Here is a 24180-nt window from a genome sequence, read left to right on the forward strand (position 1 = left end):
GAAGAGGAGGTTAAACTGAAGTTTCTTAAATCATTTAGTCCCTTGATTATGCGCCTACAAGAAACTTTGTTATGTACAGAGTTTGATTGTAGCAGCAATTTTGTTTTTTTCTTGCAAGGCAAGGTGTTCTGAAAGGGACCAAGTCAGTGGGAGGGGGTGGGGCTGGCGATGTTGCTCAAGCATTACGGTCAACTGGAAGCATGTAGTTTATATTCAACCTTCAAGTTTGTGTTTGCTTTTCTGGGCAATGATTATGGTGCTTCTTTCTTTTGATTAGTGAACATGTACATTTGATCCCATAGTGAGTTCATTCTTTGCCTTTGTTCGTGATATTTCCACAATGGAAGACTGCCTGCGGATAATCATTATAGGAGATCTAAACATTAAGGTTTCCAATTCTGCCATTGCAACTTTTGCCAATGCAGAAAAAGAGGTTATTTGGTCAATTCTGTAGATTTTTTTACCTAACAAAATCAGGACTGACAAGCCTGGATTTGTCTTAATTGAGATTCTTAGTAAATCAGGCTTGATCATGTTAAATGGGAGCTCTCTTGTTGGTGAAGTAGCTTAATTTACTTTTCGTACTTTCTCTGCTCAGAGCCTATTAGACTATGTGGTTGACTCTTTTCAAATGGTTGGAGGTTTGTGAGAAATTATTGTTTTTTCCTTCCGATATGAGTGATCATTGTACAGTCAGTACTTCTGTGATCTTTAATCAAGAGGAGTTGGACCTCAGGAATCCCCGTTTGGGTACGATTGGAGTTAAGGCGTCAAAGGGTCACTTCTTTTGGACAACTAAGAATACAGTTGCCTCTAGTGTGAAGATCAAAAGGTTCTGTGAGGGTTTGGCAGGATATGTCCATGGTGACATATGAATTTGAAGGAATTAAACTGGGAAATAAATGTATTAATACAGAAACAGCCATTTGCTGTCAACAACAACAACAAGAATACTCTTTCCTTAACAAAAGTAAGTTTCCCGTGTCTACCATTTATGTCTTGCTGAGATACATAAGAATCCTTCAGGACATCCTATTGTTTCTAGGTGTAATTCTATCTTGATACCCTTGGCTCAGTATGCTGACTTATTTATAAAACATTTTCTTGCCCAAAATCCATCATTCATGTGAGACAGATGCAATTAATATATAATTGAAGGCCTCCCTTTTAGTAGATATAAAGACCTATTGGTTATGATGGACATAGAGAGACTTTACACTAACATCTCATAATCAGAGGTTCTACAGATTATTAACAACACACTGGATTACAGAAACAAACCCCACCAAATACTGTCTCCCTTTGTCACCAAATGAGCAGACAGGGCATTGAATAACAACTATTTCGTTTTTCAAGGTGAATTTTTTGGACAAATAAAATGTGTTGTGATCGGAGCTGTCTTCACACCGAACATAGTAAACTTTTAAGCGGCTAAACTTGAAAATTAACTAATTTACTAACAAACTAATCTGTTCCTCTCACACATTATGAAATGGGTAGGATGCATTGATGATGTTCTCTTAGTTTGGCACGGCAATGATTCAGAACTCTTACAATTCCACAGTTGGCAAAATACAAGCAATATCAATCTCACCTTCACTACTGAATACGATTCAGCAACAACTGATTTCCTAGGCCTCGCTATTAAAGAATCTGATTTTTTTTAATGCCACACAATACACTAATCAAATGACTAGAAACACATTATAAACATACAATAGTTACTATCCACTGAGTCTTAAAGATAACTTACACTTATGGCAGTTTTTGAAATTGCACCAAAAAATCAGATCACCTCAGTGGGGTCAAAGTCTTGTCTGAGAAACTAAAGGCCCACAGTTACCTGGCTAGATTACTGAGAAAATAACTCAAAGGGGCATGGTACAACCATAGAGAAGCTCTATTAGAGGTTGAAAAGAAAACTGAAACCAACTGTTTAGTCTGCTTTTTAGGTCGAGTCTAGGCAGCGCATGCACTGTCGCGGTGAGACATGGTGTAATCAGTATAGAGGCTTAAACCTTGCCCATACGCTTGTGATTGGTGGGTTCCATTGTCACTCTCGCTATCTTGCTTTTTATTTGGCTATGGCATGTATTTGGCATGCCTCCTTTAGTGTTTATCCCTCCCTGAGCACAGCAACCTAGTACAATATCCCTCCACTGGTTAGCAGTATAGCATGAGTTTGTGGAACTTCTTTTTTGTTGTTGTGAAAGGGATTAATATGCTTGTGTTTTCTTTTCAGTTTTTGTTATTTTATTTATATTGTGGGTGTGAGTAAATGTATTTGTACAGGTACACGATCACTTGTGACTCTGCTCATGTTTGTTTTCAGGTTGCATTTGTTTTGTTTTGTTTATGTGGCGGTTGCACCAAAAGGTTGCTTCTAAAGTCGAGCGCCGTTTTTTTTCTTTTTTATTAGCCCGTCCCGTAATTAATTTGCTCCGTACATTATTGGATGCCATTGGGAAGGGCGGGGACAATGGGTAACGGCAGCAGTGTGGTTTCGCCATGGTACTGTGTCTCATTCTATTGCCATAAAAGAACAACAAAAGAAACAGGGATTGCTGTGTCAGCCATGCCTGATCCCAGTCTTTCTTCGTGTCCGCGGCTATGAGTCAATTGTCTAAGTAAAGAACTGGTGGCTCCGTGCTTTAAGCAGCATGACGCAAACTAGTCAAATGTCAATGTTTTTTAAGGGCACCTGCAGCCCACTCCCAGGCACAACTTGTTGCTGTCTCTATACACCAGGCAGAGGATGCAAGGACAGCTGTGTGTCTACCGCCACAGCCAGGAGCTTCTGCTTTTCTGTCTACAACTGTAAGCTTCAAACATACACCCGTCTTTTTCATGTAAACAGCTTGTTCTCCTGCAGGAAAAGCTGAGGTAGAATGCATATCAACATCAAAACAACTCTTTTAGGATCTTCCTTTTATGTTAGGTTTTTAAAAAGCATCAGAACGTGGTGCATTTAACGCTGGAGTTTACCACAGAACGAGGTCCTTGCTGTTTATTTTACAAAATCTGATTTGCTTGGATCCAGAAACGGGAATATGCGTGTGATGCATTTAAATACAGGGCCACAGGCAGGCAAAATCTATTGTCACTATTGAAGGCAATGTTCCTGTTTGTGGCGCTTTTTTTCGATTTTGTTTTTTGTCTAGCTGCATGCTTTTGTTTCAAGAGGAGTCTGCATGTTAGAGACTGCATATGACTCTCCCTATTAAGGGTTGACAAACTGCCAGTCATTCTTATCAAATTACTGCACCTTTAGAGTACCTAGAGGAGCATGGGGCCTACGAACAACGTGCATTTTATACTCTGGCTGCTTGGCATGAAGGAAGACATAGCGTGTCCAATGTGTATTTTGTCGCTGCCATCAAAGTGTTGTTCTGAGCCCTTAGTGCTCTATGATTTGTCACAGACAAGATTGCTTTCTCACCCCTTCCATTAATATGCTCTTTTTGAAACCCACTGCATGTGTTGAAAAAAGGCTCCGGAAACAAAAAATAGAAATTGATAGATTCAAGAGTTTGGCCATGTGGTTGGGATGCCTGGAATTAAGGAGCATTGTGTTGCAAGTACATATGCTTATTTCCCAAACAGCGGCATGTCACTGGCCTCAAAATGTAAAGTTACACCTGTGTGCATAATCCGGAAGTAGCCGCTGTGAATTCTTCTGAGGCAGGCTGCCCCTGAGGTTAAAATCAGAGCCACTGAAATGTTGTGTTTGGGCAGCTGCGGTGATTTTTCGCATAATTAGAGATGTGCTGCTTTTGCCACATAATCCATCATGTGATGGATAATCTGCCCTTTCTTAATGCATAATTTATTCAGCCAGGTTGCATAATTTGGCCCTCCTGGCCCGCATACTTCCGGTGGCCTTGGTTATAACTCCACCCTTTGCATGAAACTGGCTATTCAGGTTGCATTCTCGCAAGGCTTGTTACACGCACAACACATGATTACAATGAATGCTCACAACATATTTCCACATCATACTACAAAAATGACCATCACACCACATAAACTCCAAAGCATGCCACTACACACACTACCATTCCACATATTTAACTACTGTCCCCACCTCACTAATATGGTTAACTTCAGACCTTTCACGCACTGTTTGTTTTCCGCCCCTTTTCAATGTTTCCATCCCTCAAACTCACACTTTTGTACTATTCTAAGGGTGTTTTCTACAAACACAAAAGCTCCCTCTTTAGGCATCTGTGGCCTGCTCTCCTCTTTCTCTCTTTCTCACACACTATTTCTGCTCTTCTCTCTCAACGTCAATAACAACTACCTGCACCAACTACCTATACCTCTAATTCTTCCATTCCATCTATTCTCTACAGTGTACACCGCTATCTATGCCACATTATTCTATGACCCGAATACACTACACAACACACGATTACAAACCACACAAATCAACAACTAACAATTCCAGTACAACACTCATAATTCCACTGCACACCACATACATCCACTAAATAACAAAACACATAGGAAAAATGAGTTATAATTTACAATTCCAATAGCGCTAACTCTCACAAAAGCGAGACCTACTGCATTGCAAATGCTTGTTTACCTTTTGAACACGTTAAAATCAGATCAAGGCAAACATTTTCAAACACTGGAACTTCCTTAATGATGCTCAAGTATTTTCCGAAAAAACAATGTTCACATTCAAACGAAGTGCTATCCTGAGAGGCAAGCTGGTCAAATTATAGTGTGAACCAGTTCACCGATCCATTATTCGTAGTTTAGGAATATCACCAGTAAGAGGCCACCACCATTGTGGCAATTGCAAGGCTTGTTCAAGGTGTCATGTTGAGAAGACCCACACGAGCAATGCCATTATCCTCAATGTCAAGTATTTTTCCAACTGTAACACAAAATATGTTATTTATTGTGTTCAATGAGCCTGTGGTTTGGCTTACATCCGGAAAACCATGCAAACTGTCAAGAGAAGAATTCTGCAAAACCAGACTCGAATCAGATGTCAGAACGAATATGGCCCAGTTGATGGAACATTATTTACAACATGGGCATTTACTCAGGGAGATGGAAACTTGTGTAACTGAGATGATCAAACCTTTTATCAGACATAACAATTGTGATAGCCGTCTATCAGTAAAGAACAACAATGGTTATGTATGCGTGACACAGACAACAATTGTTTGAATGTCAATGTTGAATAGACTTAATTAGCTCTGCTTAACTAACTTGGTGGTTCCTCATGCTGTCATAGTATGTTTTTTTACTGACTCAGTTGTTTTGTGTTCTTTATCTTATCTGTAACATGGACATGGTTCTTTGTCCAAATGCACGCAATCCAGACTATATATCAGAATCTCATAGGGACATTGCCATGACCTTTTTTAAATCTAATATGGATATCTATCTTGCTTTAAGAATCAGAGGCGTTTTTTCTACTGTATATGTGTTCTGTCTCAATGCTTAGTGTATATCAATAACTATGTACATTCATTAGTATAATGTGCTTGAGGCCTCGTTTGCTATTACGTATGTATTCTGCTCAATATTCCATGTACATCGTCAACTTTGTACACCCATTACTGTAATGTATTTAGGTTTGATAGCTTCTGATCATGATTTCTTTGACTATTGAACACTCATAATTGGACAGCATCTCACTCTTAGGTAACTTTGTGATGTTTAGCTTTATTATTACTTATCTATGTTCCTAATTATTCTATGTTTCATACATATACCAATTATTAGTATGAGTTTATATTAACTTGTTGGTTCGGATTCATGCAATACCTCCACACATAGACAATTTATGCACCATTTTGACTTCCAAAATAGTTGGTTAGCTATTAATCTTTGACAATATACATTTTGTATACATCACTTTGAGAGCCTACCACACCATTTCTAAGAGTACTATCCCAATATTCAGAGCAGCTCTGTACCATATGTTTACATTAATCCATTCTATCTATGACTGGGTAGTGGCTGACTTTTCCAACATAGCTTATATTCAGGTTTGATACAACCATGCATATGTGTGTTGTCCTGTCAGTTTATAATTAGGCCACATACAATATTTACATTGGTTCAGCTCTAAGTTTGCTTCTAGGTTGTTGTCCCATATTAAGATGGCCACCAATATGTCTCAACCTCTAACTACTGTAATCGAGTTAAGCACTTCAGAGTTTCAATTGGTAGTTCTATTGCATACTATCTGTCTTCAAATTGGTAACTCCCGGTGAAGAAAACATTTGATTGGTCTTTGTCGTAACGTCTCTGCTCTAAGTTTTGTTATTTCCTCCAATTTGCCCAATTGGTTACCCTACGTTTGTTTGTTTGTTGATTTGATCACGGATACCAAGATGGCCACCACTACGGCTAGGGCTGTAGCTGTCAAATTAGAGTCAGACTTCCAGTTTTTCTATTGGTAGTCTCACAGGAGAGGTTCACTGATAACCTAGACACTTACTTCTTTTCTGCTTTGCCAGCTTAGCTCTGTGGTCACACGTTTTGGTCACAGTTTCATACTGAGGTGGCAACTTGAACAGTGTTGTGTGAGTGATCAGCGAACAACGTTTATTGATGATTTTCAGCATGTTTGGACAGAGATTAATGATGTTTTATTTTACGACAGCAGAGCCTTCGCCCCTCCAAGAAATCTCAAGATTCTCTCTATTTTAACATCATACATAGCAGAACAGTGAGTATACATAATGTATTTACTCATGATCTTTAAATATTGATTTGACATGGATTGCTCAATTCACTTCCCTATATTTCAGACTAATCTTGTTCCTCTCTTCCTATTGAAAGGTATGTTTTATGGCATTTTAATCCCACCAAGCTTGTTTATTCAGCACTTTTCTGCTCACATTGCTCTCACCACACATACGAGTGTGCTATGCTATGCACATGCCTTCACGGCTGCAGTGCAAACAACATCACTTTCAAATATGTTTTTTCAGACGTACATTTAATTAGCTTTTTTTATGTTTGTTTCTATTTAGAACCTTTTTCAGGGGTCCTCTACACTAACTATCTACAACTTTTAGTCCTGAGGATGGTCTTGCTTATTTGTACAACAGCAGACTGAAACACTGATGTACATTCCACTACTTTCACATTAATTCATCATCATTGGGGCATTTCCTACACGTCAGGCACACCAAGAGCCGATCACACACTTCTATCTCAGTGAAACGCTATATGGAAATACATACAGCCAATACCCTGGATGGATGTGTATATTTTGTTTTGTTAAAAAAAACCTTCGAACCACATGTTCAAACAGATACCAACTCAAATGACTGCCATACTGCTGCTTCTTCAGTTAGTGTTTTTGTCGCATGAATCTGTAATGTCAGATATCTGATTATTCTTGTGAATTTCGTTTAGTGCTTTATAGGTTTCTGAACACATAAAAAGTTTTTATTTTTTTAAATCTTTATTGATTTTCTATGTAAACATTTGTGTATCAAGAAATCAGAAAAATTACAGCAGTCTTCCCTTTCATCCTCCCACCCAGCGTACAATAAAAGCAACCAGAAATCTTAATGTGGCAGATTACCATTTCTGATCTTGGGTGAAACAGCTAGGAAGCCTTATGAGCCACCCATGTTCTGGCTGCCAGTGCAAGGTATTAGACAACAGTCAGCGGCAGAATCTCCATCTGTAGGGTCCCCCAGGAAGTTAGATAACCTGAAATTCATGGTGATGGGACTCTCCACCCCAAGTGTCCAGGTGTGCAGCCCTGATAAGGCTACGTGTACCTCCCCTCTCAGCATTTCCTAACTGTGTGTAGCCCAAAACAAGCAAGGTGCAGCCATATGATTCTGGTTGGTCCTTTACCCCGAAGCTTAAAAAATAACATGAGATTCACGCGCACACCCACAAAACTTCTGGAAGTTTGTCATCCATCTAGCCTTCCTGAGATGTATTTCTTGCGCCAGAGCCCACTCTGTCACATCCCTTACCAAGATCTCAAAGGTGGGGTTCTCTGATCTCTCTCCAACCAATGTCCAATTGTCATTTTGCCAACAAAAGGGCCAGCTGCAGAAACTCATATTCCATTTTCTTTGCCCTGGGTCTTTGTGCTACATGAATCAGGCACTGTTGTGGTGAGGGTGTCAGCCAAATCCCAGTGGTCTCAGCTAATGTGTCTACAACTAGCACCCAATCGTGTCATAGCTAGCCACTATCACACCATAGGTAAGAATGTGGCACCCAGGGATCAAAATCGGGGGCAATCTACTCATTTAGCTGGGTACATTTTGCATAGAGTGAATGGCGTGTGGTAGGTACGGTGTACAAAGTGGAAGTAAATCAGTTTGAAGTGTGAATTGCAAGACACCCTTTTTGCCAAAGTACATGCCACAGTACTAAAGTATAGAAATCTGACACTCTAACTCTATCTCCCAAGAAGCTCTTAGGGGCTGCATTTGGTGTAGGGCTATGTACACCTGAGGGATCAAGTGTCTACTCAAGCCCAACTACAGAATGATCCCATCAGCATAAACTGTGCTGGAGCGTCCAGGAAGCAAAGCCATACCTCCCTCGCCATACTTAGCAACTTGGCACATTTACTGTTCCACACCCAGTCTGAATGTTTCTCGAAACCTTGGAATGTATTAAATGTCTCCCTTGGATACAAATCACCTGCTCTTATGCATTCTCCATCTCTCTAGGCAGCCATCAAGATCGTCTTTTAAATTACCTGCAAGGATGTAAAGTTACCAAATGTCCATCTCTCTATTAAAGAGCGGCTTCTGCAGTGTCCTAGTCTCTACTCTCTGCCACCTCTTTGCAGACTGCTGTCTCACATACGAAATCCCTGCTTCAAGTCAGCCCCCTTTCATAAGCAACATTGCCAGCACATTATCCCAATGCGTCTCCCTCAAAGGTCACTTCTCCCAATTATCTCCTTCCAACAGCCAATTCACAGCATGCTGGAGATGCACAACATAGTAACAGAACTTCAAATCAGGGAGTTCCAAACACCCCTCCTCCTGATCCCCCCATCAGAGTGCCCTACGCTACTCGGCTATAACTCCCTGCCCATACAAGCGAGACCATCAGCCTATTCATTTGTTTAAACACCATGGGCTTAGCTGATGATGAATTCTGTAGAAAGCACCAACAATGGGACAAGAGGACCATCTTTGTGACAGCCACCCTTCCCATAACTGACACGGAGTGAGTATTCCAGAATTTGATGCAGTCCATCAGACCATCCAGAACTCACTTCATGTTATATTAATACTGCTTGTCGTCTGCTGTGGCGACCATAACACCCAAATATCCAAATCTGTCAATCTCCCACTAGATGCCCAGATTTGGGAGCTGCTCCAATAGGACCGCGAGCAATGAGCCCAAGGGGAAAAGTAACATCTTCCACCTGTTCACCTGCAAGCCTGATATTCCACCAAAGTAATACAAGATGGGCCAATAAATGCATCAGCGACTCTTGCAGGAAGTGAACATAGAACAGAGGGCCATTTATGTATAGGGAGAGTACATGCACTGTCTGCCCTATCTCGATCCCCACTGCCTCATATCATGTCTCACCTCGACAACAAGCAGCTCCAGGGCCAAAGTGAAAAGCAAAGGAGAGAAAGGGTACACCCCTGTGTGGTTCCCCTACCAACATTTTAGCTTCCCTAGACTGCCAGTCCCACACTGGCTCTGGCCCTCGATTCTGCGTAGAGCAGCAGAATAAAGGCACAGAAGGAGGGGTCAAAGTCAAGAGCATCCAGCACCTCCATAATGTATGCCCACACCAGGATGTCAAAGGCCATCTCCATGTCCACCAACACCAGCACCAATTCCTTTACTCTCCCCCGTGCTCCATGCAGCACATGCATGCCTGCAAAGGTTCATAGCCATGTTACGCCCTGGAATGAAATCACTTTGATCTTCATGAACCAAACTGCCAACCACACACTGCAACCTATTAGCCAGCACCTTGCATAAAACCTTGGAGTCAATATTAATCATAGTTAATGGCCGATAGGCAGAGGGGTCCGAGGCACTGCCGCCTGGCTTTCTTATACAGCTTATCCCTTCCCACATGGTGGGAGGTAGCATTTCTTTTTGTTTAGCCACTGCATATGATGCTAATGGCTGCTACAAGAGCAGTGGGTGAAAGTCTGATACAGCTCAGCCGGAAAGCCATTGCTTCTGGGGGCCTTGGCCTTGGGCAGGGAGCCTATGGCGTGCAGGAGCGCCTCCACTTTAATCTCAGCCTGCAGCTCATACTGCAAGTCCTGCGGGACTTAGGGTGGAGTCTACAAGGCCAGATATGTCCTGATGTCCTCCCCTGCGCTCGTCCCCAACACCTGATAAATTTGGACCAAGTGGTCTCCAAATGTCTCCAGGACCTGAGCCTGCATGTGAGCAAATGTGCCACCCAGACGTATAAGTCACAAGACAGGGGGGATTCCAGGTTCCATTCTAAAGATCCTTAGCAGGAGTATTCCCGTTTTCTCCCCCTCCCTGTGAAGTCATTGCTGATATTCTTTCAGTGTGAATTTGCCCAGTCTGTCCCAGATCTCGGCTATCAGACGAATCCCCTATGCCGCTTCCAAGCACACATCAGCATGTTCATTCTCCCACATCTAACTCTCTGTTAACCATTCCTCCTGCTCTACCAGTTCAGTATGGAGGTGTTATTTTACTCCCAATACCATACCCATGCATTCTGCATGCAGCACGGACTTCATGGCCTCCCTCTCCGTACCTCCTGTCGCCTTCATCTCACAATTATTCTCCTGATACATGATTAAGTTCACCTCAGAGTGCCTCCCCTCATCTGTACACACCTCTGGCACCAATCCCCATGATTGGTTCTTTTCCCGCATCCCCTGACACCTCTACTCAAGAAGTAAGGGTAAGTGATCTGACAGGCATCTGCCTTGGTGTTACGCTACTTCAGTCGGCCCAGGGGTGAGCCCGCCACCAATATCCGATCCAAATCGCTGTACCTGTTATTTGTCAGGGAATGGCAGGTACACAGGTTCTGTTGTCTGTGTGTAATGACCTCCAGCTGTCTATGCCCATTCATCGCTTCAACAGGTCGCACAGACCCCCTGCCTCCCCACACCCCCCAACCTCCACATGTGTTTTCCCGGGCCCCACCATGGAAACACCGTCTCCTCAAGGAGGTCGTATGTGCTCTCAATTCTTGTCCCAGTGTCCGTGGCAAGGCTGCTGAGTCAGCAGAGTGGCCCACAGCAACATGTACCACCTCTCAGCCCAAAGAAAACTTATTGACAGTATTTCTTTGTTTTGGTTAATAATGCTCTTGCAGGCCATGTTCTTTAGTTCATGAGTTATGTATGACATCTTCTTCTGGTCCTGACTTTTTATCCCAAGGTACTTTACAATTTTGAAACAAAACCACATGTGCCAAAATGTATGGTGCTGCAGGCTATAAAGGAAGGTATTACTGATGATGCTGCACATGATGTGGCGCACAGTTGCACAATTAGCAGAGCTGGCCTACCCTAAACACAAAACCCATTACTTTAATGTGTGAAAGTTAGAGGAACAAAAAAAACAAATTCCTTTAGCCTTCACCAGTGAAAGAAATTATTTTCATTTCTTAGATGGGCTGAGCTTGGTATCACGAGCACCAACTTCATTCAAGTAGAGCGAAGGTAGATGTCGCCTCAAGCACTGAAATGTCACAAGTCACTTTAATAACTTATAACAAGCGAGTGGGCGCATCATTTTTTTATGATTGCCACGTTCTGATGTCAAAATTCGCTGATTATGTGAAAAAAACGACAACACATTATAGGGAGATTACAAGTTCCACATATTATATTAAGTCTCTTTCATGGCAACAATCAATGGAGCTGCCAATGCACTTAGGCCACCTCTTACATGTGTTTTGGATGGCGATGAGTTAAAAGCTGAAAACTGGCCATACATGCCAAATGGAGCACAAAGACATAATCTACACTGATCCTTTCTCTTGTGTTTTCCAGGTAATGTGCAGTTTAGTGCTCGATTTATGATACTAACAATAGGGTAAGGATTGCATATTGTACTTAGTGTTCGCTTCTATTTCCGAACTCTTCTCTGCAATTCCTCACACTGTTATTGCCAGTGGATTAGGTTCGTCCAGTAACTGTCAAGAATTTAGGTGGGCATATTTGGGGTTCATTGCTCTGATGGTGGCAGGGCAAAAAATGCATGTAGTAAACTTTCTGTGGGTTAATGTTTTTAACAAATGGCTATTTCTCTTGCCGATTTTCATTAAAACATTTTGGTTTAAACCAGAACACCATGCACCCTTAGTGGCCATGACATGACATGACATGGCAAGTATCATTGTTCCTAGCCATAATCCACCCTTGTATTTTAAGATGTATGCTTTGTGCTGTAGCATGAACATGACCTACAGCACAATATTAATTGTAATTTGCGTTTTGTATCCAATCCCATTTTGCATGATGCGTTTTATGTACGATGGGGTCCGTTTTAGTATGGTCATATTTAAAGAAAAAAGTTCAGTAAGGATTGCTCTGTTGATTACTCTAGCTCGTGATGCGTGGCACGCACACGAATGGATTTATGGTATTTTGTAGTTTTGTTCCTATTTTGCCATGGATTTTGTCTTTGCTTAAAATTATTTCAGCACTAAAAGTGTGTAATATTCCTTACAATCACGTCTCAACTAAAATAAATGTGAATGCCGATTCAGTAAAAGTGTATAATATATTAACTTTATTTTATTATTAAGTGCATCAATGCTTTTTTTCATGAACAAAATAGAATTACATATTTTACAGAAACAAACATGTATTTTATTATTGTTTTTAGACTATAGGCACAAAACTAAGTCGTTGCTCAAATCATCAAGTGCTAAAAAATCGGCCATTATTTCATTTTATTTTTGCTCAAGGTGTTTGTTAAAAGAAATTCCAAAGCTAATACTAAAAAGTCCTTTATTTCATACCTTCAATAGCATGATTAGGTTCAATTATTTTGATGCGTAAACCGCATCAGCAGAGGAGAAGCACACAAATCCTGCACAAATGTCCAGTTCTGCTATTTAACACAAGGAGAGGGGTTTGCACTGTATATAAAATTAGTTTTCTTTTTAATTAAACAAGTATATTTTCGAAAACTTGCATCAAAACACCATAGTTTTCTATCCTGCTTTTTGAACAATGTTATGATGCAGTATACTAATAATGTCTTATTTTCAGGACGTATAGAAGACCGACACACAATGAAGGGCTCGAATGTCTCTGAACAGCAACAGTCCTTTTGTGAAAGGGATACATGTGTTGGAATGAAGAAAACAGGGGAACAGAGAGTTGAGCTGGTAGCAAGTTTTAAAGCATGTAAAACTGGGAGTGCCAGATGACTGAGCTTACTTTGGACAACAGAAAAAATAAAAATCGTCGTTCTATGTAGCAAAGAACTGAAAGAGAAGGCAATAAGCAACATGGACAACACACGTAAGAATTAGATAGTATGCAAGAACATTTGGGAGCTGTACTGAAATTGATATCTAAATTTAGTTCTATATTTTGAGTCAGAAACAATGACAATGGTGAAGCAAGAATGGAAGAATATGCTTTACTGCATTGCTTCAATTGAGATGAAAAACTGGGGGGGTATCTCCAATGAGTATAGCACAACTGCTAAAGGGATGTGGCCATTGGCCAACTTAATTACGGGTGTGGCCTAAATCATGAGAACTTGCATCGTGTGCTTGAGAAACACTTTGCAATGATTTACATTACTTAGAATTGCATCTGAGGGCCACGGCAAGATGTTTGCCTGGCCTATCTTTCCTGTTAGGAAATGCATTTGGGTCAAGTCGATGTTATATAAAAAACGCACAAAAAAGAAATAAAAGAAATGAATAAACTGCACAAAAGTGAACAACTCTTTAAACTTCGGTTTGCCTTGCTGTCTTACTGCTGCCTTCATGACCCCAGAGCTTCTGCCTCTGCATGTCTTCACTGAGATCCGTGCGCCTGGTGCTGCATTCTTGATTACTCACCTCCGGTCTCCAGCAGCTGATGGAAGAGGCCATGCGGGGCAGCCGGCACACTGCTTTTTTCAGTTTTATATAGTTCCACCTTGATTTAAAGGTATCGAGGAGCTTTACACGAGCTCCAGTTACAATACACAAGGACAAATCAATGTTTTTGAATGAAGATTCGGGAGAGCACGCAAGGAACGGGGATAATAGGAGGCTAGCTTTCTTTTTAAGAAGGAATGGGAAAGACGTAACTATTAGTGACTTAATTATCAGGTGTAATTACAAATGCTGAGATCAAATCCCAGAGTTTACGCTTTACTAAACTGCAAGATGCTCAGCATACCGCTACTGAGCCAGAGCTTTTCTTGGCCAATTGGTGCAAGCCACACTTGGACAAATGTGGTCACTCGTGGCAACTCGTCAGGTTATTCTTTAATGTATCCAAGTTTTAAAACTAGTACAAATGTTGAAGGAACCGTTATAAAAAATAATAATATATGTTAAAAGTCTTTTTTAAATTAGTTTTTTTATGCAATTTTTTTTTACAAAGCTGCGCTTTGGCCCGTACCCAATGTATAAATGTGCAGATCAATTTATTGAAGGAGAGAAATAGTCCGAGGTGGCACACCAAAAACCCTCCATGGGAAGACCACCGCTAAGTCTTCAGTGCAACAGAATACAGCGACGGAGGATTTTTTATTTAATAAAAGTGCCGGTTTTGCCACTGCTCAATTCGCACTGAAGCGTGTGTGGTGTTTGCACAGCGCACTCTTTCTTTAAAGTGCAAACAAGATTCTTACTTCCCCTCAAGCGCCGCATAATTACGGCGTGCAAGGGGCACAAGAGAATACACGGTTTAATTTTAGTGTTAAAAATAGATATTACAATATAGTTGTTTTGCAGTTTTATTTAGCGTAAACTAGATCCGCGGGTATAGGAGCGCTGTACAAGAGAACCAGTAACATTACACAAGGACACAGCCATTACTTTTGGTGGAGTTCGAAGACTGTGTGACACTGGAGTCAGCAAGAAGAAAACAAATATCCCCCCTACAATGCACCCACCTTCAGTACACATGGCATTCAAATCCTTGCGTTGGGGGTTTCAGAGGTGCAGCAGAGTTGAAATTCGCTGGTGCTGGGACAGGATCACACTCTGCAAGCCCCTTTGGAAGACGAGCGAGAAATGCTGCGTCCCACTGTAGTCTGCACGCTCGACGGTCGCGCTGGTGGCTGGCTGCTGCTGGGGTCCTCGGTGAACTAGGGCTTGAGAGCCAGGGCAGGGATGTGCCGGGCAGCTCTCTGGTGTTTCTGAGCATCTGTCCCGAATGGCTGGGGACAGATGTTTACAGAACGGACGTTGTTGTCGCTGCTCTGGTTTTGCAGAAAGAGAAAGGAAATGCTGAGAGAAAATGTTTCTCTTTATAGGATTTCCCCTCACGGTACAACGCTCACTTGGCGTGACATCACGCCACAACCTCTCCACATTGCTGCGCATGCTCACTCCAATGCCACCTCTTGAGCAAAATACCACTGGCACCAAAACAGAGCCCGGTTGGAACCCGTGTCAATGCCCCCTTTCAAAAATTGCCAGAGCTCAGCACCAGCGGGACCTGGCCCACTTAAAGCCCTGCTTTAATGTATTGCGTACAAAGGACGAAATGAGTAGACGGGTTCTTCGAGAGCAACTGGCTGAACTTGCATGATCCATTAGATGAGTAATGTCTTCAAGGTGTCTGTTGAAAATTAAGATATTAACACAGCTGCTACATACTCGTCAATCCCGGTAAATTTAAGAATTTCCAACCAGCATACCTCAATGGGTCAGGCCTCTATAGTGCGAGTGTACATTTTAGAAGTCGAGGGCTTGTATCTAAACCAATTAAGAAAGGATGACTCTTTATAAGTTCCTCGATGAACTGTAAACTCTCGTCGGCAAAACAAGAGCACCAACTGGGAAAGAGTCATAACTGCATTATCTTGGGGTGCCAGAGCGCAGCATCAAAGGTGGCTGAGATCTGACAAAGAGCCCATCGAATGTAATGTGAGGACATGCTTTTAATCTGCTTCTCGGGTCATGCTAGTTTATGCTCCCGATGCCATTCTAGACTGGCTGTACTATGCAACTGGCCAGAAGAAACGCCGCGAGGCACTGACGAGCCCCAGATGCCCAAAACCAAGCACTTCAAAGCCTGCGTGAGTTGCACCCCAAATGCATTAGAAAAGGTGCCGATACAACTGCAGAGATGTGAGGTAATTGCCGGCCCACACGGAGAGCAACTTAAGATCTGCAGTGAGTCGGCGGCTGGATGCACTGTGGACCAGGAGGGACTAGAAGACCTGAACTGCTGGGCACCTGGCCCATGCCCTAACTGGAGAGGCTGATGCAGGACATCACGAGGGGTACCCATCCTGCTTATGATGCAGATGAACAAGCCGCTGTTATGTATACCTTCAGTGTACGATGTATGAGGTGGAAGATAAGTGAGCACTGGCACTTAAAGGAAAACTGAGGATCTTAAGAACCCATGATAGGCAAATAAAGGCGGCAGGGGCCTGCATCTTAAAGGCACTTATGAATGAACAGCCACACAGACTTGCCGACCCAGCATAGTGTACTAGGGCTGGGTTAATCGATGGGGCGTCCTGATGTACTGCACCCTAATTAAGAACCGATCAATAAGTTGCTAATGGAATATAGGGCCGTGAGTGTCTGGCCATGTAGTCTCCGGGCACATGCAGACAACGTGGATAAAACAGACACAAACAGTTTAGGCTAAACCAGAGAATTCCGGGGAACATCCGAGTACGCATGAAAAAATAGAGCTGCAATCAGGAGAATGGAACATGGGCTGAACACCCCATCCAAAGCTCAGGAAGGGCAGTCTTCCTGAACAAGCACTAAGCAGTGCAGCATAAAGGAAGGGGAACGTTGAGCCCAACACGAAACCAAAAGCTCAGAGAAGAGGAGTGAATTTCCTATCCTCGTTATGGTTCACAGTTAACTGATCCTAGAGTGCCTGAACTAAACCCAGGACCATATGATAATGCAGCGATTCCTCTCCGTAAGCAGTGGATTAGAACTCAACAAATTGGTGACACTTTTAATTTCAGGTCAGTTCATTCTTTTCAAGTACCTATCTCAGCTTAAGCAGTGGAAACCTACTACAGTAATTCTGAATCTTTTGACACACGTTGTAAGTTTGAAAATCAAAAACAAAAGGGTATCCCGGCATATGGCGTTTCGCTAATTTTATATTGCTTATTTCCTGCTGTTACAGTTTTGCAGTTTCTGGCCAGCGCTTTAATCAATATTGTCTTTTTTAACCTTTAGAGACGTGTTGTACCTGTTCACTGACATCCGGCCAATTTGTATCAGAAGACATAGCAGCATTCCAAGCAATGACGTATGCAGAATACTCTACATTATGCAACTACTTTACACACACCTTGTTACTTCTGTGCCACTGAGTTCCAAAAGTGTGAAAACTGGGTTGGCATGACATGGGGATGCACATCAGGACTTGTGTGCACAGTAATGTTATCCTGATAAGCCAATATTTATTCGAAGATATGGAAGCATTGTAGTGACATCAGGCTAAACAGTGTACTATCTATGTAAGGGTTTACCTTTCATACCGCAGATAACTTGACAATGCAAGATTGCTGTTAATGCGCAGACCTTCAGCCCCATTTCTGCTCTGGCTACCCCCAGCAGTAAATTTGGACACAGGGTTAAATGGCTGGCTGAGATTGCTGCTGGCTTGCCAACTACATAATGGGGATATGTGGGGGTTTTGTTCTGAAGAGTTTAGGTTCAGTATAAGTGGTGGGTGGGTTGGTGGGATGTTAATGGCTAGTAGGTTCCACCTGTTTGAAAGTTTGACTACTATCTGTATAGGCTGGTACAACAGCTTACACTTATTTATAGCAAAGCATACTTGTGGTGGAGATGGCTGGAACAGCACTGGCCCTCATCAACTCCACATTGGTACAGGGACCAAACTGCCTGCGTAAGACAGGTCACATTCTTGCTTTCAGTAATAGACACTGACATGGCTTTTCTGCAACAGACCCACCTCCCAGGAGGTCTACCTATGGACCAGCGAAACACTGGGGAAAATAAAGTTTTTTTAATTTTCTTCATATTCCGCATTTGGAAGAGGGGTTGCCATTCTTATTAAAAGGAATGTCCGATCCTGACATATAAATACAATCTAAGACACTGACGGCCGCTTCCTGTTTGATCAAGGCACTCTACATGGAGTTCAGGTAAAACTCAAAATATATACACTCCTAACTATGATGATATGAAATTCTTCTCCAGGACCCTGGCACACTGTGAGGCACTGAACCCACAAATAATTATCTGTGGTGGTGATAATATCTTGATCTTAGATGCCAAACTAGAGAGTACAAGCAGAGGACCTAGATACCAGGACATAGCCAGAGAGATGGTCCTGGCTGGATCTACTGCAACAATATGACATGTTAAATGTTTGGTAGACGAGGTACGCAACAGCCGGGAGTTAACATTTTATTCCTCAGGATGTGATACCTGCTCCAAAATGGATTCTGGTTAGGAATGGGAGATGTTTTATACTGGATGGATGATATAAAACATGTACACAGGATATACCCAGATCCCTCTCCTATGGTGCTGAGCCTGAAAATTCTTAACACAATGATTAGACATAACCGTAGCACCTCCAACCCACGCGCTCCTACAACCTGTGTTCAAGAAGGACATACTTCTTTGCAATAAACCAGTGGTCAGTTGATACACATGCTGCGCTTTGAAAGGCGTTCAAGCCAGTAGCACATGGGAGTGCATCACTGTAGGGCATGGTATCCTGAACTCATTTAGAAGACTGAATGCACTTAAGACTAAGATTAAGGCACAGGAAGTCACACACAGTATATCTAATGATCCAAAAATATTATTGGAGATTCAGTCCAAACTGGCAGAATTCAGGGACGAGGCTAACAAGGAAAATAAATTCCTGAATAAATACACATCAGCTCAAGCGCATGTGGAGGAGGAGTGACCAGGCCACACACTGACCAGCTTAATTCGCAGTGGGCTGCATCAGGCAGACTCTGTAGGAGGTGGGTACCACCCAACAGATATTCTAACAGAATTCACACAATGTTATATCAACTTATATACCACAGGGAGGGGCTTTGACACATAAGATATCCATAGATTCAAGTCAGATAGCATGGATGGAGGCGACAGAGCGAGAGGCCTTTTGCAATCCAATTTCTTTGCAGGCGATGAGAAATGGGATAAAAAACATGAGCAATGGCAAAGCCCCAGGAAGTGACGGACGTCTGGAGAAGATTTATCAGGAGTTTGCAAAGCAGCTCACTTTATTCCCATTAGAAATGTGTGAGGTGGTGCAGTGTGAGATGTTGCTCAATCACTAAGTGAAGCTAAAGTAATTACTCTCCTCAAACCAGGTAAGGCACCACATAGGTGACATGAATCCCTACAATGAGGATAGTCAATTATCTACCCCATTTCAATTGGACAGGGTACTAGACAGGGGTGTCCTTTGGTGACAATCCTCTTTGTGCTAGCAGTAGAGCACCTGGCAAGTATACTTAGAGAGTTCCACCACTGCAAAGGGATCAAATTTATGGCCTATTGACTGTTGGTACTGATATATGCAAATTACATTCCTTTTAATTTCAAGGGCTTTATCTAAATCCTATAATTAGAGAAACTGTGAAACATGGTATGTGGTCCGGACTGACCTTTAACTAGTAGAAATTGATCATGCTTCCTCTTATTGTGGACATTTGCCCCAGACTCTGGATTTACCTTTAAAGTGGCAGGATACACCAGTTCAATATCTGGGCATACAATATGACTCTGCCACAGGTCTCATTATAAGGGAAAACCATGGAAAATGCATTGAAAAATATTTCACACAAAAACAGAAATGGACTACCTGGCTAATCTCATTAGTGGGCAGGGTAGCTCTCATAAAAATGGTGATATTGCCCAGATCATTGTATCTTTCCTACCAAACTGAACCAAAAAGTCTTTGGCTCGCTAAACTCCCTTATGATGACATTTTCCTGGGCTGGGAAACAACTCAGAATTGGCTGGACCATACTACAGTTACTATATAAAAGTGGAGGATGGATTTGCTGCTCTTAATTTTGATTTGTACACTTTGGTAGCTCAGGCACAGTTTGCCCAAAACTTGTTTCCCAATGCCAGTACTTTATGTTTGAGAGGGACTGGCTGATCCAATATCACTAAACACAACCATAACAAAGAAGGCTCGCAGAACTAACACAGCGATACATACAGAAGAATGTATGGTCTTGGCCTGGGCTAGGCTGGATTTGATCTGCAAGACTGACAAGATAAAATCTCCCCATTTGCCATTACTGCACAACCCAAGTATCAAAGTTTCCAACAAACCAACAGCAGTAACACAACGAGGTATCAGACTACTGGGCACTCTGGATGATATATACACAAATAACTAAGTTCTAACATTGCAGGAATTAGCCGCAAGAGTCCTGTGTACTCCCCTGAATATTGAAATACCACTGTGCAGGATCATAGGTGAGCTGTACCCATCGTTATCGGACGAACTGGAAGAATGGAAACTACTAACCATGATAATAGCAAATCCCTGCCCTACTAGGCTGATCAGTACTATGTACAATGGTACAATGCTGTGTTAAATGATCTAAAGGTGAAAGACTACAATGTAATAGGGAAAGGGGCTTGGGAGCTGGGCATGATTTGAGGCAGGGGCATATAGTTGTCAGAAAACCAAGGAAATATTCCCAAAAATGAGACTTAGATCAGTGGCTCTGTGAGGCCTAATAAGGGGGCCCGCGACTGCTTAGGAAATTAAACAATATTAACAGATTAATAAAATACATATAAATAAAGAAGCAAATGTAAAATTGTAAAACGTTCTGTAAATGTGAAGGATTTTGGAATTGAAGACTCAAAATTAAACCAAACCCCTCATATTGACTAGCAGGAGTGGTGCAAGTGCATCAAACACAACATGGTATGGATAATGTGTGGCCTCAATTCCATTTAGAAATGCTCCACTCTTCCAATGAAAGTTAAAATTTAGTTTTTTTAAATATTTGTTTGTGAATTAAATACATTATTTCATCATTTGTGTATTCAACTGATGAATGTTTGTTTCTGTATTGATTTTCTGTGCAAATCCTCAAACATTCTTAGAATGGGGTCCACTACTTCTAGTAATTACTCAGTGGTAGCCCCCAAAATCAAATATTGTTTCAAAGGGTGTCCCTGGGTTCCAGTAATGATTAAGTGGGGGATCCACAGAAGTCAAAAATTTAAAAAGCACTGACATAGATTAATACATTACAAATATACTCAGAATGTATTACACTCCTGCAAGTATGGTAAAATGTGGTACACAATGCAAGTTTCATGCACCAGGCCTGGGGCTTCTCACAAGTCAGGGAATACTGGTCACAAATTTTAACAGCAATGTGAATGATGACAGAAGACCAGCTGCCACTGTCCCTTTGGTTGTCCTGCTGGGTTATATGAAGAATATTCCTAAGTCCTATAGAAAGTATAAAACAGTGGCTTTGTTGTTAGGGAAGCAGAGAGTTGCCATGTATTGTGAGAGAGGTAAGCCCCTAGGTAAAAGGACTGGTTTAAGGAACTGGCCATGAGTAAAGAGCAGGCTGAGGCCCACGCCTCTCTCCTTCAGAGTATACTGTGGCCTAGACACATCCGGGCCCTCTGTGAACATACCTTTCTAGTTTGGACATGTAATTAAGTCTCTTTGACATAATTCTAGTCACTCATCATATGGGGATTATCAGAATTAAGAGCGAGCAGTGAAAACAAGGATGCAAACCTATGATATAGTTGAAATTCCAATGTGCCTACAATGGCGTGTATACACAATCCTACACTTGTATGACAAATATTGCAAAGCCCAGCAAATGAATATAAAATAATGCCATGTGTCATCATACATGTACCTTTTGCCAATATTGATAAAAAAAAAATATATATATATATAAATATATATATGGTCTCTGACTATCTGCTCAGAAAAATAGATACTACTCCTTTAAAAATTTGAAAAATAAAAAAAAAAAGACTTTTTGTAAGAGACATTCATTTGGAACTTTTATCAATAGGCATGTAGAAATAGTAACAGATAAATATGGTTTGTGTTCCTTGCTATTTAGTTTATGTGCACTCTTACCAAACACATTTTTTCTGCGTTACTTAAGTGAAGGTGCGGACAAAATATGTCATCTGATTGTGGTTACACGAAGGCATGGCCTGAATTACTTGTCTGAATTATGTTTAATTATAATCCAGAAAACTCTGATATATTAAAGTGCGAATGTTTGGACCGATTTGAAATTACACTTAACTGCACTAGAGGATGAGGATTGGGCATAACTTCAAGAACTATGGAGAATATACAATGTTATGCTAATTATTAATGCAAACTGTTAAGGGAAGCCTGGAAGCTGACATATATTGTTATTGCTGTATGATCCCTTCTGATGAGTAAAGAAATTGGTTAGGAACTGAAGGAAGAAGGTTTCAAGCATTGTACGCTCCAATATCTGCAGGCTAAAAGGAATGTTTGATCCATACCCATAAACTCAATCCCAAGATGCTCTGCCAATGCAGAAAGTTGACGAAAAGAAAGAAAAAGGGACAAAGTTTCAGAAAAGAGCAATACACTGTACTGAAAACAAATTACACATGAAAATTATGATTCTTCTGTGTTTGAACACTGAAACATGGACAACTGGTGCATGGTTAATGAGACAGTGCTCACATAGATTGTTGTAGGCTTCAATAACAATACTGTCTACAGGAACGTTTACATGGTCAAATTCACACATTTTGCAAAGACAAAACACACAAACAGCAGAGAATTGTAACCTTTAGCGATCTTACTGTGATTTATGCTGGCAGAACTCCAGTCTACATGTTGCTCCTTGGAAATATACATGAAGGTTTTAAATCTGAGAAACATACACAATCTACCTCCATGTGTGCCATTACTCTTGAAGTCTACTTCATTTTCCCTGTTCATGTAAATTCAAAATACAGATAATTCCTGCATGGTTGTCCCCACTTTTGACTAACCTTACCCTGCTATCAACTCTCCCTCTCTCTCGTTGGCACCAGTTATCCCCAATTTTCTACAAGTGTCTTTCTATTCAGCAAACCTTTTATTTTTTATAAACCTTTATATCTATATGTAACACAACCTTCGTTTTAAAACTTTCACACAATAAATATGGTAATCTAGCACTGCATGTCACCATAATAGACTGCCGATCCCTCAGTCTATCGGTCAGACTACACACCAAGCTGTCTATTTGTAAAGCATTTTCTTCATCTATCATTCTGTAAATTGCTGTACGTTTTGGTCTACCCAAACCTGTCCATCTGCCTTTCTGCCAGTTTAGCTATCCATCACAAACAGTGTTCATCTTATGCGGACATCCTGAAGTTTATGTTCAGGTAATATTACAGAATGAGGTCATCTTACACATTGATGCTAATCATGGTATGTCAGGCATATAAGAAAAAGGCTCTGCTAAAACCTTTTTTTGTGGCAACCTGCTGCATAGAAAAGTTCTTATAATAAGGTGCTGTTAAATGGATTGAGAACACCACTGACGTTTTGTTTGGAAGTTATAAAAAGACTCAAGGATAATCTTCAAATTAAAGAAAGTGGCAGCCAAAGGATTACCGAGGGACGTATGGGAATTTTGATACAATACCTTAAATGCCACTCTTTTTTTGGTAAGAATATTTTAAAGCAGATAGCATTACACCATGTTAACATGTCCAAGTTTGTGTGTGTTTATAGTTCTGATGATTCATTTTTGAGAGGCATGTGTTAGTTTACTTGGCAACAACCAAGTGAGGAGAGTTCCACTAATTAATTACAAATACGAACCATGCATGAAAAGTTTTATTCACTGGTGGCCTGATTATGTGGTAAAGGCCAAACCAGGCAAGATAGCAAATGTATTTCGATTGAGAATCATGAGAAGAACAATGCTATGTCTAGCACATTGACTTTTCAACCCTAGCTCAATTGTAAATGCTCTGTAAAACAGCTCAATTCCAAATCTACACTTAACTAGTTGCTGTTATATATGTAATTTTGC

General features: G+C 41.3%; 1 protein-coding gene across 4 annotated transcripts in view; it reads right to left on the reverse strand.

Moving 5' to 3' along the window:
- The window catches only part of NRG1 (neuregulin 1), a 1391739-nt gene that overhangs the window by 244279 nt on the left and 1123280 nt on the right, over nt 1-24180 (reverse strand). For 2 of the 4 annotated variants that reach the window (XM_069236759.1, XM_069236750.1), the window contains one exon: nt 22643-22666. The exons of the other annotated variants lie outside the window; for them this stretch is intronic. In XM_069236759.1, coding sequence (XP_069092860.1) covers nt 22643-22666 — 24 coding nt within the window. The remainder of the gene's footprint in view (nt 1-22642; nt 22667-24180) is intronic. 4 annotated transcript variants of the gene reach the window in all.

This window comes from Pleurodeles waltl, chromosome 1_2 (genome assembly GCF_031143425.1).
Source record: "Pleurodeles waltl isolate 20211129_DDA chromosome 1_2, aPleWal1.hap1.20221129, whole genome shotgun sequence".
Lineage (NCBI taxonomy): Eukaryota > Metazoa > Chordata > Amphibia > Caudata > Salamandridae > Pleurodeles > Pleurodeles waltl.